Source organism: Physella acuta, unplaced genomic scaffold (genome assembly GCF_028476545.2).
Source record: "Physella acuta isolate Inbredline_101_S28 unplaced genomic scaffold, ASM2847654v3 ptg000213l, whole genome shotgun sequence".
Classification (NCBI taxonomy): Eukaryota; Metazoa; Mollusca; class Gastropoda; family Physidae; genus Physella; species Physella acuta.
Window position 1 is genome coordinate 691,161 of NW_026731732.1, and position 15,235 is coordinate 706,395.

The 15,235-nt window shown below is 36.6% G+C and overlaps 1 protein-coding gene across 3 annotated transcripts; it reads right to left on the reverse strand.

Moving 5' to 3' along the window:
• Positions 1-182: 182 nt before the first annotated feature.
• Positions 183-13,439, reverse strand: LOC131937586 (uncharacterized). 3 transcript variants are annotated; one of them, XM_059295135.1, is made up of 6 exons: positions 13,344-13,439; positions 9,416-9,493; positions 8,643-8,743; positions 3,104-3,287; positions 1,796-1,979; positions 183-1,089 (listed from the first exon to the last, which is right to left on the reverse strand). In XM_059295135.1, the coding sequence occupies exons 2-6, from the start codon at positions 9,434-9,436 to the stop codon at positions 740-742; spliced, it is 840 nt and encodes a 279-aa protein (XP_059151118.1). In that variant the 5' UTR covers positions 9,437-9,493; positions 13,344-13,439; the 3' UTR covers positions 183-739. The 3 variants fall into 3 exon arrangements, with proteins under 3 accessions (XP_059151118.1, XP_059151115.1, XP_059151117.1); XM_059295132.1 differs by having other exon boundaries at positions 183-1,092; XM_059295134.1 differs by having other exon boundaries at positions 183-1,092; positions 9,416-9,499; positions 13,344-13,397.
• Positions 13,440-15,235: the final 1,796 nt, after the last annotated feature.

Below are 15,235 nucleotides of genomic sequence, written 5' to 3' on the forward strand. Positions count from 1 at the left end.
GGTAAATCATGGAAATTATATGAAAATTTGTATTTTATTATGTGAAATATTTGTAATAAATATTTATACTTTTACTTTGCATTATATCGTTCTTTGTTCTCTCTGTTGAACTCTCTAAGTGGTACCATTTTTACTAATCACATTTATAGTTTATTATGCCGTGTACAATCTTATTCTTACATGTTAAAATAACCAAACTAAAATTCTATTTTTTCCTATATTGCCATATAAAAAGAAAATATAAATACACAGTTTTGCAGAAACATTTATTTTGAGTACGGTACATTTTTAGTATGGTAAAAACTAGGCATCTCAAATGACCATTAGGCATATTCAATGTGAGTTAAAACAAATAGGGGTGTATCAAATAGTTAAAAACCACTTTTTAGTTAATTTTTTTATCCATACTAAAAAATTTGAGGTTCATATTTATAACCCTGTAGATTTTTATTATGATAATGCTACATGCACACACAAAAAAGACATTCAATATATACTACAATCATAATGATTGAACAATTTCATGGAAAATCGGTTAGGTAAACAGTATTCAAATCACTCATAAAAACATGAAAAAATGTATCTTCTTAGCTGAAAATCTGGTTTTAATCTCTAGTGTAACTGCTTTAGATATACAAAATGTTGCCTTTCATTGTAAAAAAGGGTCATAATAATCGAGTAAAATAAGCACTAATAAAACTTGCGGTGGGGGCGTTGTTATGACCCCTGAGCCTAATGGTCATCTGAGAACGACTAGAAAAAAGAAGAGTGTAAAGAGAATGATATATGGTAGGAAAGCCTCTGCCAAGCCCACTATGACCACAGAGTACATGCACCAGACCAACATGAGCAGAAACCTGCCGGGTGTGCACTCGGTGAATGTGATCCTGGGCAGGTTCATGCGGCCAAACATTTCTGGTATAGATGCCGTACTGTGGCTCGTGCTTGTGTTGCTGCTGTCATTTTCTGAAGCAACAGAGGATTCGCTGTCACTTGATATGTTGTCACGATGGACTACTATGGCACTTGCAGATAATGTGGAAGTAGGTGCGACGGCCTTGGGGATGATGACATCATGGGATTCAGGGGCTACTGAAATAAAATGTTCTAGTATCTTCCAAAATGTGAGCTGTATATTAAATTCATTTCAGAATTAGGTTTAATAATGATATAGCATTGTTAATTATATTGGCATAAAAATAATTTTAAAATGAAACAGGTAGATTATTATTAATGCATATTTAATATAAGAAACGTTAATTACTACAAGCGCTAATTAAAATTACGGGACGACTCCACACAGCGGTAGAGCGTTAGACTGCTAATCCGTACGTCTCGAATAGAAAACGGGTTCGACAGTAGAACTTCCAGAGTCCACCCAGCTCTGATGGGCAGTGTTTTTTCTTCCAGACTTTTTTCTTCAGGGGGGGGGGGGGGCACTTGATATTTTCGGGGGGGGGGGGGCGGTCGACATTTTTCGGGGGGGGGGGGGGCAGACACTAGTAAAAGTGTATGTTTACTATATAAATTCCATCTCGTTCGGGGGGGGGGGGGGGTAGACTTTCTTCGGGGGAGGGGGGGCAGAGCCTCCCCCCGCCCCCGAAGAGATGCCTGGAAGAAACTGCTGATGGGTACCTAACTCACGTTATCCCTTCATATGTCGAGGTCACAGAAACAGGTGAATTCAACTTCACCTGCCCCATGGACAGTCAGGTTGGAAAAGAGAACCTTATTTTTACATTAAAATTGTCTAGGAGTATAGAATTTAGAGGATGTTAGGCAAAATCTTTCTTACCGTCGTCAGTGGACTCGAATACTCTTTTCATAAGTGCCTTACAATATTGTTCAGATGGGTGGAGGCTGACTACGAACTCTTCATGTTGGTCGCCAGATAACTTCACATCAACTGTATCCACGTTGGACTCGGATTGTGTCTGAGTGCAAACACTGCGTTGTGTCAGATACGAGGAGGCTGCCAGCTGGTGATAATATGGTAGCTCAAAGATAGTTGATCCCATGTACTCACTAGAGGCTAAAGCATGCTTTATGAACAGTATTCTCTGACACCTAAATAAGTCTTCAGATAAGCATCTAAAATCAGCCGCACGCACATCTCTACAGTCAATAAACCACACCACGGAAAACTAAGTTTTCAAAGTTATCATAAATAGAAGTAAACACATTGTCATCACATTCAACAACCTAATTATTATGACATAATGTGGCTCAAGATACAAGCGTATTAAAATTATCACATATGTCAGTTAGTGTTTGTTGAATGGGCAACATTCAATACGGTTATCAAATCTCTGTTTTTAACGGTGATTTGTTGGGGCGGGGTGTGGGATTTTTTTTTATTTACAAAATGCATAAAAACGTTTTAATAAACAAGCTTTTATATAATAACGCACTAAAAAGGAGAAAATAAATGACTGTCTTCAAATAATAATAATGAACCACTATTTACTAATTACTAAAATGAAAAGCGCGGGTCGCTCCATTATGTATTGAATTCAAGAAGCGACCCATCACCCCAAATATGGTGTCACAAATTTATACACCTCTCCCTAATACAATTTTTTTTAAAACTAAAACGAACGTTTTCATATTTTTTCTTTAAACACATTTTTATTAATGCCCCGTCTCTCATTCTTAACACTCCAACCCCTTTCGCCAACAGAGTTCGACGTTATTTATGGACAACCTCCAAGGTTATAAGTCTGGTATGCCATAGGCCTATAGTGCCTTGAATATTGCGAAACTTGGTCTAATTATGTACAAATCTTCAAGTAAATTTATTCAGTATCGAGATATTGTCACTGACTTACGTAGGGTGCAGTTGCCTATTTGTTATTAAATTAAAGCGCAAACTCGGCTAAAGATAATCGGGTGTGTGATTTGTGTGTGTAAAAGAAATGCTATTGGAATTTAGGTCTATGTTATGTCGTCTTATATGTATTCACATAGGCTAACATTATGTTAGTAAATCTAGCCTTTTTTTTGAGGTTGATGTTTTACAATGAAACATTGTAATTTTGTTTTTTATGCTTTTTAAATCAATAAGCGCAGCGTTAAAGAACATTATACAATATTGATAACCTACAAGAGTGTACTCTTTTTTCCATAGCTCAACCAGTTGTTTGAGAATGATGCATGTGCATATTCTGTCGGTGAGCACAGGTTTGGCAGGGAAAGGATGTCTGCATGTGGGGCATGAAAGATTCAACCTTCTCACGCGTACGTCTGGATTATCTTCACGGCCTATTTCTGCTAGTCTTTTCAGGCAGCTGAAAAACAATTTTATAGACACACATCTATTAAATCAACACCCACACGACTAAAGCTAGATCTATTCACATCTATTAAGTCAACACCCCACACGACTAAAGCTAGATCTATTCACATCTATTAAGTCAACACTCCACACGACTAAAGCTAGATCTATTCACATCTATTAAGTCAACACCCCACACGACTAAAGCTAGATCTATTCACATCTATTAAGTCAACACTCCACACGACTAAAGCTAGATCTATTCACATCTATTAAGTCAACGCTCCACACGACTAAAGCTAGATCTATTTGTTTTAAAACCCGACCAGTATCTTACGATTAGGTTAAATCTCAACGACTATAATTTCCCTCGTATATGAAGTAGAACCAGTATAAGGGGACTTTGACTTACATGACTTAATAATCCTCTTTACTCCTTGTGGAGTAGCTTTGAGAGGGGACTTTTGCCAGTTGCATTGTCTACTTTATGAGGTCGCTGATGTTCAACTTAAATTGTCTACTTTATGAGATTGCTGATGTTCAACTTAAATTGTCTACTTTATGAGGTCGCTGATGCCCAACATAAATTGTCTACTTTATGAGGTCGCTGATGCCCAACATAAATTGTCTACTTTATGAGGTCGCTGATGCCCAACATAAATTGTCTACTTTATGAGGTCGCTGATGCCCAACATAAATTGTCTACTTTATGAGGTCGCTGATGTTCAACTTAAATTGTCTACTTTATGAGATTGCTGATGTTCAACATAAATTGTCTACTTTATGAGGTCGCTGATGTTCAACATAAATTGTCTACTTTATGAGGTCGCTGATGCCCAACATAAATTGTCTACTTTATGAGGTCGCCGATGTTCAACTTAAATTGTCTACTTTATGAGGTCGCTGATGCCCAACATAAATTGTCTACTTTATGAGGTCGCTGATGTTCAACATAAATTGTCTACTTTATGAGGTTGTTGATGCCCAACATAAATTGTCTACTTTATGAGGTCGCTGATGCCCAACATAAATTGTCTACGTTATGAGGTCGCTGATGCCCAACATAAATTGTCTACTTTATGAGGTCGCCGATGTTCAACTTAAATTGTCTACTTTATGAGGTCGCTGATGCCCAACATAAATTGTCTACTTTATGAGGTCGCTGATGCCCAACATAAATTGTCTACTTTATGAGGTTGTTGATGCCCAACATAAATTGTCTACTTTATGAGGTCGCTGATGCCCAACATAAATTGTCTACGTTATGAGGTCGCTGATGCCCAACATAAATTGTCTACTTTATGAGGTCGCCGATGTTCAACTTAAATTGTCTACTTTATGAGGTCGCTGATGCCAAACATAAATTGTCTACTTTATGAGGTCGCTGATGTTCAACATAAATTGTCTACTTTATGAGGTTGTTGATGCCCAACATAAATTGTCTACTTTATGAGGTCGCTGATGCCCAACATAAATTGTCTACGTTATGAGGTCGCTGATGCCCAACATAAATTGTCTACTTTATGAGGTCGCTGATGCCCAACATAAATTGTCTACTTTATGAGGTCGCTGATGTTCAACATAAATTGTCTACTTTATGAGGTCGCTGATGTTCAACTTAAATTGTCTACTTTATGAGGTCGCTGATGCCCAACATAAATTGTCTACTTTATGAGGTCGCTGATGTTCAACATAAATTGTCTACTTTATGAGGTCGCTGATGCCCAACATAAATTGTCTACTTTATGAGGTCGCCGATGTTCAACTTAAATTGTCTACTTTATGAGGTCGCTGATGCCCAACATAAATTGTCTACTTTATGAGGTCGCTGATGTTCAACATAAATTGTCTACTTTATGAGGTTGTTGATGCCCAACATAAATTGTCTACTTTATGAGGTCGCTGATGCCCAACATAAATTGTCTACGTTATGAGGTCGCTGATGCCCAACATAAATTGTCTACTTTATGAGGTCGCCGATGTTCAACTTAAATTGTCTACTTTATGAGGTCGCTGATGCCCAACATAAATTGTCTACTTTATGAGGTCGCTGATGTTCAACATAAATTGTCTACTTTATGAGGTTGTTGATGCCCAACATAAATTGTCTACTTTATGAGGTCGCTGATGCCCAACATAAATTGTCTACGTTATGAGGTCGCTGATGCCCAACATAAATTGTCTACTTTATGAGGTCGCTGATGCCCAACATAAATTGTCTACTTTATGAGGTCGCTGATGTTCAACATAAATTGTCTACTTTATGAGGTCGCCGATGTTCAACTTAAATTGTCTACTTTATGAGGTCGCTGATGCCCAACATAAATTGTCTACTTTATGAGGTCGCTGATGTTCAACATAAATTGTCTACTTTATGAGGTTGTTGATGCCCAACATAAATTGTCTACTTTATGAGGTCGCTGATGCCCAACATAAATTGTCTACTTTATGAGGTCGCTTATGCCCAACATAAATTGTCTACTTTATGAGGTCGCTGATGTTCAACATAAATTGTCTACTTTATGAGGTCGCTGATGTTCAACTTAAATTGTCTACTTTATGAGGTCGCTGATGCCCAACATAAATTGTCTACTTTATGAGGTCGCTGATGTTCAACATAAATTGTCTACTTTATGAGGTCGCTGATGCCCAACTTAAATTGTCTACTTTATGAGGTCGCTAATGCCCAAATGGGCTGCTTTATGTTATGAGGTCACCGATACCCAACATAAATTGTCAAAAGTATCATCAAATAGACAAATATCACGATTTGGATACCATTGATATAAACAGTGTGAAAAAAAAATGTCTTCAATATTGCACCAAGAAAAGAAAGCACCAGAGTTTCTTCCGGGCATCTCTTCGGGGGGAGCCCCCCTCCCCATAGAAAGTCTACCGCTCGCCCCCCCCCCCCCCCCCGAACGAACGAACGAAATGAAATTTATATAGAAAATATATACTTTTAACAGTGTCCGCCACCCCCGAAGAGAGTCTACCGCCCCCCCCCCTCCCGAAAATTTCAAGTGCGCCCCCCCCCCCCCGGAGAAAAAAGTCTGGAAGAAACACAGGAAAGCACTTGAATCTTCATTTCTAACATAACAATGTATTAATGTCCTTATTACTACTTTTTGGTAAGGATTCAGTTAATCACACCCGTCACCACGGACTAATAAGGTATAAAAACAAGCTAAACTGATTAAAATACGCCACAGGGAGAGGGTGGGGTGTAGCAATTTTTAAAACGTTTTTCTTAACTCAGCTTCGCGTTTGTTTGGTTGTTTGGATGTTTGTTGTTAAAATTGACATCGAAAATTAGCCCACTTCTGATTGCTCTAGAGACCTGAAATTTGGCATGCATGCTACTTTCGCCTAACAATTTCAGATGCAATCATAAAAACTAGCAATTAGTGACCGTAATTAGCTTAATTTAATTACGCCCCAAGGACCATAAAATTGAGGACATGATTTCTAAAGATACCGACAAGACTCGAGGCCTATTGACACAGTTACTTCGGCCCCAATCGATGTGAGCGCGCTGGCCGTGATCGTATAGTGGTTAGTACTTCGCGTTGTGGCCGCAACAACCCAGGTTCGAATCCTGGTCGCTCAAGATTTTTAGTCCGTGTATTTATAAACACTTTTTTAAAAACCACGTTTTTCATGTGTAGCAACGGACTAAAAAGGAGAAAATAAAATACTTAAAAAAACTTTTTAAAAAACCACGTTTTTTATGTGTAGCAACGGACTAAAAAGGAGAACGGACACGGTAACACATTGTTAACGGTGACACGGTTGGTACGCTGGGCATGCTAAAATACACATAAACACGTTTTTCCTTAACTCAGCTTCGCGTTTATTTGTTTGTTAACACGTTTTTCTTAACTCAGCTTCGCGTTTGTTTGTTTGGTTGTTTGGATGTTTGTTGTTAAAATTGACATCGAAAATTAGCCCACTTCTGATTGCTCTAGAGACCTGAAATTTGGCATGCATGCTACTTTCGCCTAACAATTTCAGATGCAATCATAAAAACTAGCAATTAGTGGCCGTAATTAGCTTAATTTAATTACGCCACAAGGACCATAAAATTGAGGACATGATTTCTAAAGATACCGACAAGACTGGAGGCCTATTGACCCAGTTACTTCGGCCCCAATCGATGTGAGCGCGCTGGCCGTGATCGTATAGTGGTTAGTACTTCGCGTTGTGGCCGCGACAACCCAGGTTCGAATCCTGGTCGCTCAAGATTTTTAGTCCGTGTATTTATAAACACTTTTTTAAAAACCACGTTTTTCATGTGTAGCAACGGACTAAAAAGGAGAAAATAAAATACTTAAAAAAAACTTTTTAAAAAACCACGTTTTTCTTGTGGACTAAAAAGTAGAAAATAAAATTTTCTTTTGTGCTTCCTCGAGCTGTGCAGGTTCTTGTGATGACTGACAAAAAACGTGGGTCGGGCAGATGGGTCGGGAAATTTGATGGTGAACGTACCCACGTTTTTTGTCAGTCATCACAAGAACCTGCACAGCTCGAGGAAGCACAAAAGAAAATTTTATTTTCTACTTTTTAGTCCACAAGAAAAACGTGGTTTTTTAAAAAGTTTTTTTTAAGTATTTTATTTATGGGAGATTTGATCACGTGATTCGTGAGTAGATCTCCACGCCAGCAACGTAAATTACACCCTTTCTCTGTTTAAAGCGTATCGGTCGCTCAAGATTTTTTTAGTCCGTGTATTTAAAAACACTTAGTCAAGTCATACTTAATCAAGTGATTAGATAAAGTAGAAAATAAACTATATAAAAAACTTTTTAAAAACCACGTTTTTCATGTGTAGCAACGGACTAAAAAGGAGAAAATAAAATACTTAAAAAAAACTTTTTAAAAAAACACTTTTTTCTTGTGGACTAAAAAGTAGAAAATAACTATTTACATACATTTGATGACAAAAAACGTGGGTACGTTCACCATCAAATTTCCCGACCCATCTGCCCGACCCACGTTTTTTGTCATCAAATGTATGTAAATAGTTATTTTCTACTTTTTAGTCCACAAGAAAAACGTGGTTTTTTAAAAAGTTTTTTTTAAGTATTTTATTAAGAGCTGTACATCTTCACATATCTTTCCGTGTTGTCAAAATGCTACATCCTAGAGATTGGAAGGATGGTTGAGTCTGGTGTTACGTTACCAGCGTAGAAAATTGTTCATTCATGTTGCTTGTCCGAGCTGGGTAAAGACGGGTACTGGCGATTGTATTTTGTTTGTTTGGAATTAACTTTATGTGTCGTGACAACATTTCACCCCACCCTCTTTCCTTATACTTTACACTTAATTTAACATCCTCTTGCCTACAGATTTGTTTTTTCTTTACTACCGTTTACAAAATGTATGTCCACACTCCAACGTATGAGGTTCCTGCATGTATCCAAAACAAATAGTACAGCGCAAAAATAGACTCCAGTGTTCAGGCAAGGTCTGTTCAAATCAAATAAAAATCTTGTCTTAAATTTTATACGAAAGAAATGCGAAATGATGGCAAAATGGCATATTTTGTTTTCATTTCCTAAATTCATCTTGTTGCAGAATCAAAGGTGATAACCAAGAACAGTTAACTAAAAACAAAGAGAAAGTGTAAATACACTCTAAGGAAGCTAAAGAAGTTTATTTTGTTTGCTAACCGTTTTGTTATTGTGCATGATTTAGAATGGTATATTGCTTTAAAAAAATATTGATGATAATTAATATAAATTGTCTAAACTTGGTATACATAGACAGACCAATGGGATTTCCTCGGTATGGCATTGGGCTTAGTCCTATCCCCCATCTCCCAATTTTTTAAGGAATAATTTAGGTTATTAAAGATATTTTACACATCTTTTACATTATATGCCAACAATGTTCTTTTTGAAAAGCATATTTGTATAGTCATGAGCGTATCTCGTGAGGGACACGGATGCTTAGCCCTCTCCCAACCAAACCATATAGCCTGTATATATATATATATATATATATATATATATATATATATATATATATATATATATATATATATATATATATATATATCCGCGTATGATGAGAATACTAGATTCTGTTTAAGGAAAACATGTAAAGAAAAGGATTAACGACTGCCTGGTGTTTAGATACCTCAGCTTTCATGTCCGACATCCTGCCTTAGTGGGCAACACGTCCTCCTCTCTGACCACGTCTAAGATCACATCATCCCTACAGCTCAAAGGTGATAAACGGGTTACAATATATGTATGTATGTATATATATATATATATATATATATATATATATATATATATATATATATATATATATATATATATATATATGGACACAATTTCAAGCGCCCTACCATGACAAAATTCTGCCTGCGCCACTGGTTACAATCACAAAAGTTTGGTACAATAAGAAAGTATTTGTCGTCCATAAATGATAACAACTGGCTTTAACTGCAACCACCCCCTCCCCCAAATGGTCATAAAAAATAAGTCCCATTTTAATAGACAGTACACTTAGGCCACCAAAAAATTAAGCCAATTGGATCGGGATTAGATAAATGGGATTGAGACAGTTTTATTGCAATTTACAAAACAGCTTTTTAAAATGCGAAAACAATGCTAAAAAATTCAGTTTATAAAAGTAATTTTTAAATGCAAAAAAAAAAAAATGCCGTCAAATATTCATCTGGCCTCCCCCATCCTCTATGGCAGGGGTCTCCAAACTTCAGACAGAGGGCCGCATTAACTATCAAATAGCAGTTCGGGGGGCGAGAACACACTCGAGGTCCAAATAAAAAGGAATCAAAACATTAATGTAGTTGTTAATTATGTATTTAATGTTATTTTATTCATTTATTATTTAATAACATATTGATACACAGCACATGAACACCTATATTAGTTGGAATGGTGAGATTGTTTCCTTGATGCCAGAAAAGCAGACATTTCTGGCTTTAGATTTGATGTCCCTAACATCAACAGTGACCTGAGATTCATCGGACAAGTTTGTTCTCAATTGTTCTTCATGTATTTCATTCTTGAATATGTTTGTTCACACAGGTAGGTCTTGTTATTCCAAACATTGAAAGGTACCTTGAAGCAAAAGTTTTGACGTTGAAAAAGTCTTCCTTGTGCAAAAACTTGTAAAAACCTACCATTCCTGCTTTGAACTTGTCCCTAAGGAGGTCATTTGCTTGCAACTCCTGAATCAGGAGCTTGTAACTCAATGACCTCTAAATGCAGCTCATCTGGACAACTGGCCACATCTGCTTCAAATGGGTTTTGAAATTCTCACTTCTTCTGCCTCTGAATCCGTCAGAAAACCGCTGCTGAAACTGTAGTGACCTGTTTGAAAACATAACGCACTACTGCGCACCTCTATTTTAATTTGGTAAAATCATAGCATTTACGTAAAAGGCGACAGATCTTGCAGGATACATAGAAATTTCCGAATTTTTTTCCGTAGACAAAAAGATCTCCACGGAGTAGGCCTATAGGGGACTTATATTAATCGGGCAAAAATTTAAAATCCAAATTTATCAAAATTTCGGCGTTTTACGCGTAATCGAATCGCACAAATTGGGCTTTGCAATTCTGTCCGTGTGTGTGTGTGTATGTGTGGCTGTGAACACGATAACTTGAGTATAATTACAGCTAGGTTGATGAAATTTCATATATAAGTATTATATCAAATTTGTAGTCCTGTCTCAACTTTTCAGCGGTTTCCGATAACCGGAAGTGGAACTTATTCTACTTTTGGTTTTAGGAAGGGTGAGGATAATCCAGAGGCGTAGCGACCCTTCCCGGCGCCCGGGGACAAACTTTTAATTTGGCGCCCCCTTCGGGAGCAAATTTTTAATTTGTACCCCCACCAAACTTTTGATTTGCACCCCCACCCTCAAACCTTCGATTTGCACCCCCTCAAACTTTCAATTTGCACCCCCCTCAAACTTTCGATTTGCACCACCCTCAAGCTATTTATAATGCAAAATGCAGCTAAAATGGCATTCTAATTTGTTTTTACAACCCATTTAAGCGCCCCCTAACATTGGTAATGTTGAATTCACAAATTATGAATTGCTGAAAAGTAGAAAATAAAACAACTAAATAGCGGCGTATGCTTACGGTGCGGGTCAGCTCGTGCATTTATAGAGTACTAATATTCCGCACTATTATAATGCACATATTGTTTGCCGTTCAAATGGTGCGCAATTCTTTTTTTCCACGAGATTCTATTCTATATTTAAAAGTTTAAGTAATAAAAATGGACTATAAATCATGTCTATATCGCGAGTTGCCATTCCCTATAATGTGATATATAAGAATATTCGAGAAAGTTTAGAGGAGGTCACTCCCGCTTTGTTTAGTTTGAAGAAGGAAGGTATTTTTGCTAGCAGTCCACTAGATCCGATTGGACTGGAGCAATAAAAACAACCCTAGAGACGGCAGGGGTTCCGAGTCGGTGGGCCGCTGGGAAATGTGCGGAAATTGCCCTATAAATCACTTAAATTATTAGTGCTCTGATTTAAAAAGAAAGTATGTTGTCAACCAACCCCAGCCCATGTTACTTTTCCATGTTACCACTTTCCTTCCTTTAGGTCAAGTCGGGTAAAATTCATGCACTAAACAGTTGCGCAGTGAACATTTAAGTTAGACAGGCCGCTTCCGCTCCCCCCCCTCCCCCCCCCCCCCCCACCGAGCCGCCTGGATACAGTCAGTCCACCCCTGCCTAGAATCACTCTAAAAAATTAAAATAGAGCATCCCTAACCCAAACCGTAACCTTGTTACCCCAATATCAGCTAAACCTCACCCTAAATTCTAAATCGCGGTCATTCATGATGTCAAATTTGTTGACGCTTTTTACTCTAAATCATCCCCATTATCAGAAAATATTAACACCCTATAAAATGACGTCACTCATCAGTCTAGCCCCCCCCCCCCATGCAATTTATGTTAGGTGAAACAGCTATTTCTTTGTAGAAAATTAACTAAGCCGAGTCAGTTTTAGAAATTAACAAAAGATTTTTGCAAAGCGAAATAACATGGAAAATTCGGTTAAAAACTTTGTTAAAATGCAAAAATTTGACGTTACACTTTCTGACCTCACCCCCTCTCCCTGATTTATGGCTTATGGTCTTGATCAATCATAGCCTTAATTAATCCCTACACAGGAATGTTCAATTATTAGAACAATCAATAGGCTACCAACTTGACGAAGGTTTTAGTTACAACTGACGGATAAGAAATGTAATCGTAAAAAAATAGCATCAATCTATATATATATATATAATTCTCTTCATGGAGACCATAGAAAACACCAATCTGTAAGCGCGCCTAGCAGCCCCCTCTCTTCCTCCCTAGGCATATCCCTACCACCCCCACCCCCACATGGTCTGGTGAGCTGTGGTTCACGCTAAATGTTTACAATCGTAGAGGCGGGTTTAGTGACGGCTATTAGGGGCAGATAATTTAGTTTGAAACGATTTTAAACTTAGGGGAGGTAACTAAGAGGAGGCTGCTTTCACGGGTGGGGGTGTAGGGTAGGGGTTGGGGGAAAGGAGGATGGGGGATAGTATCGTCCTTAACGACCTACTGATAGTGTTTTAAAGCAAATATTTTCAGTGGCAGTATTGGTACTGTCGAATTCACAAATTATGAATTACTGAAAAGTAGAAAATAAAACAACTAAATAGCGGCATATGATACGCTATAGGATGCCAGATTATGGTTAGGTTTAGCGCTATCGTTTTTTGTTTTTTTTTTTTTGTAGGCAAAACCGGAAACCGGGAAAACGTAAACATATAGATCTAGAGTCTAGATCTAGATCTAGAATCTAGATCTAGAGTCTAGATCTAGATCTAGAATCTAGATCTAGATCTCTATTACTTTTTTTTTAAATTTGCGGTTATTATTATTTCATCTGTTACTAATTGGATAATGAAGGTCTGATTAGCGTCTGTTATCTTACATTTTTCAACGGATCAAGGCAAAATTTAACAAAGAACACTTCAAATATTAGATCAATAATAGAAAGAAAACAACAGCTCCAATTAAGTTTGCTCACCTGGGGGTGCGAACAACAGAAGTGTGTTGATATTCATCTTAATGGTGCGCCAATCATTCCAGAAAAAATGCTGTTTTAGAATGGTGTTAGTGGGTGCAATTTTTTTTTTTCAAATTTAGAGAATTTAGAGATTACATTGACAACAAAAATGTAATAAAACACACTTTTGTGTTCTCAATGGTTTTAAATGTATATTTGTATATCTATGGGCTGATCTAAAGAGGAGCTGGTTTTGCAAGTAGCCTCCTCATATATATTGATTATTGATGCAGTTTTAATACATGATAGACGAATGTTTCACTTTACTGTAGTGGTCTTGCTAGTACTTCCAACTATATACGACAAGCTAAAAATGTTAGGGCTACGGATAGATCTTTTACCATTGTCAACAGCTGGATGGAAACTGCTCGAGTCAACCGTTGTTCCAGCCTGTTACCTGTGACATCACTAGGCCACATCTTCATTCCCGTGCATTCCATTTGAAGCAAAGGGGCACAACCACACCTTTTAATCGTACTCGGTTTTGGGCGATTCATCCTAGTAGCCATTCCGGGTGAAACCATTTTTAGAGGGGTGACACCAAGGTAAAAAATTGCAAAATGTACAGAAGAAAAATGTTTTTTTTTTTGCCAGTTCCATTAATGATTAATTAAAGTTAAATAGTCTTTAAGTACAAATCGTCAATTATTACAAGGGGAAGGGGTGAAACCATGACGTAAACCACGAAGTGCCGCAACGAGTGACACAACGACAAAGCGAAGCCGCTGTTGACAACTGTTTCTTTTTTCATGTTTGTATTGCCGTACCCACTTTTCTCTTTCATTGGAGATTCTAATCTAATTAAAACTGACGATTTAATGTGTTGGTTTGTCAATTCCATACCCATTTGCACTTTTGTATAGCAATGTTAGTTGGACTTTGTCCAGTTGTTCACCCCCCCCCCCCCATAGTTTAGTGTTGGCTATTCTTGTTTACAATACGGTCTCCTTTCCTACAGGTTTCTCTTTTCTTCCCTACAGGCTTCACTTTCATTCATTCATATATATATATATATATATATATATATATATATATATATATATATATATATATATATATATATATATATATAATGTTTGTAATCATTAAAATCAATACTTTTTCCTATTTTTCCTAGACTAAATCTAACCTTAATTTTATCCACCAAACTCTAATCTTAACCTTATACGATTTAAAACTATGTTTTTTTTTCATTTAACGTATTGTAAACACGAAGCACGCGGTCGCCAAAAAAGCCGCAGCCTTATGTTGAGAAAAGTTCATTTAATGGTTCCATAGGGGGGGGGGGAGTCAAACCCCCTAGCACCCTCTACCTACGACACTAATTGTTAAAGTAGCCAGACACAAGGGCCTGTGTATTAACCTAGTTTTATTTATGTATATATGATACTTTGGTTGAACCATAGTCCAAATATATATATATATATATATATATATATATATATATATATATATATATATATATATATATATATACAAGTCCATATATATATATATATATATATATATATATGGACTTGTATATATATATATATATATATATATATATATATATATATATATATATATATATATATATATATATATATATATAAAATAAACATTACAGCAGATGATTTCAGTGTAATGTCTGAAAAATTATTGATTTATTATCCCCACTCATAAAAAAAATAATAGGCCCTACTCGCTAATATATTTTAATACATTTTAAATTAATGCAAGAAATATAAAAACATAGATAGAATTAAAATGAAATAGTATAAAATAATAAAGAAATTAATAATTTATTTAGAAATTTTTTTTATCTTCAGTCAGACTAGTAACTATAACCCCATGGCCTTCCTTTTATTGTC

Coding starts and splice junctions, on each gene's coding strand:
- LOC131937586 (XM_059295132.1), bottom strand. CDS start 9,436: ATGTCGGACATGAAAGCTGAG. Junction 8,744..9,415: donor TGTCGGACATGAAAGCTGAG/GTATCTAAACAC, acceptor TGATTTGAACAG/ACCTTGCCTGAACACTGGAG. Junction 1,980..3,103: donor GGAAAAAAGAGTACACTCTT/GTAGGTTATCAA, acceptor TATTATCACCAG/CTGGCAGCCTCCTCGTATCT.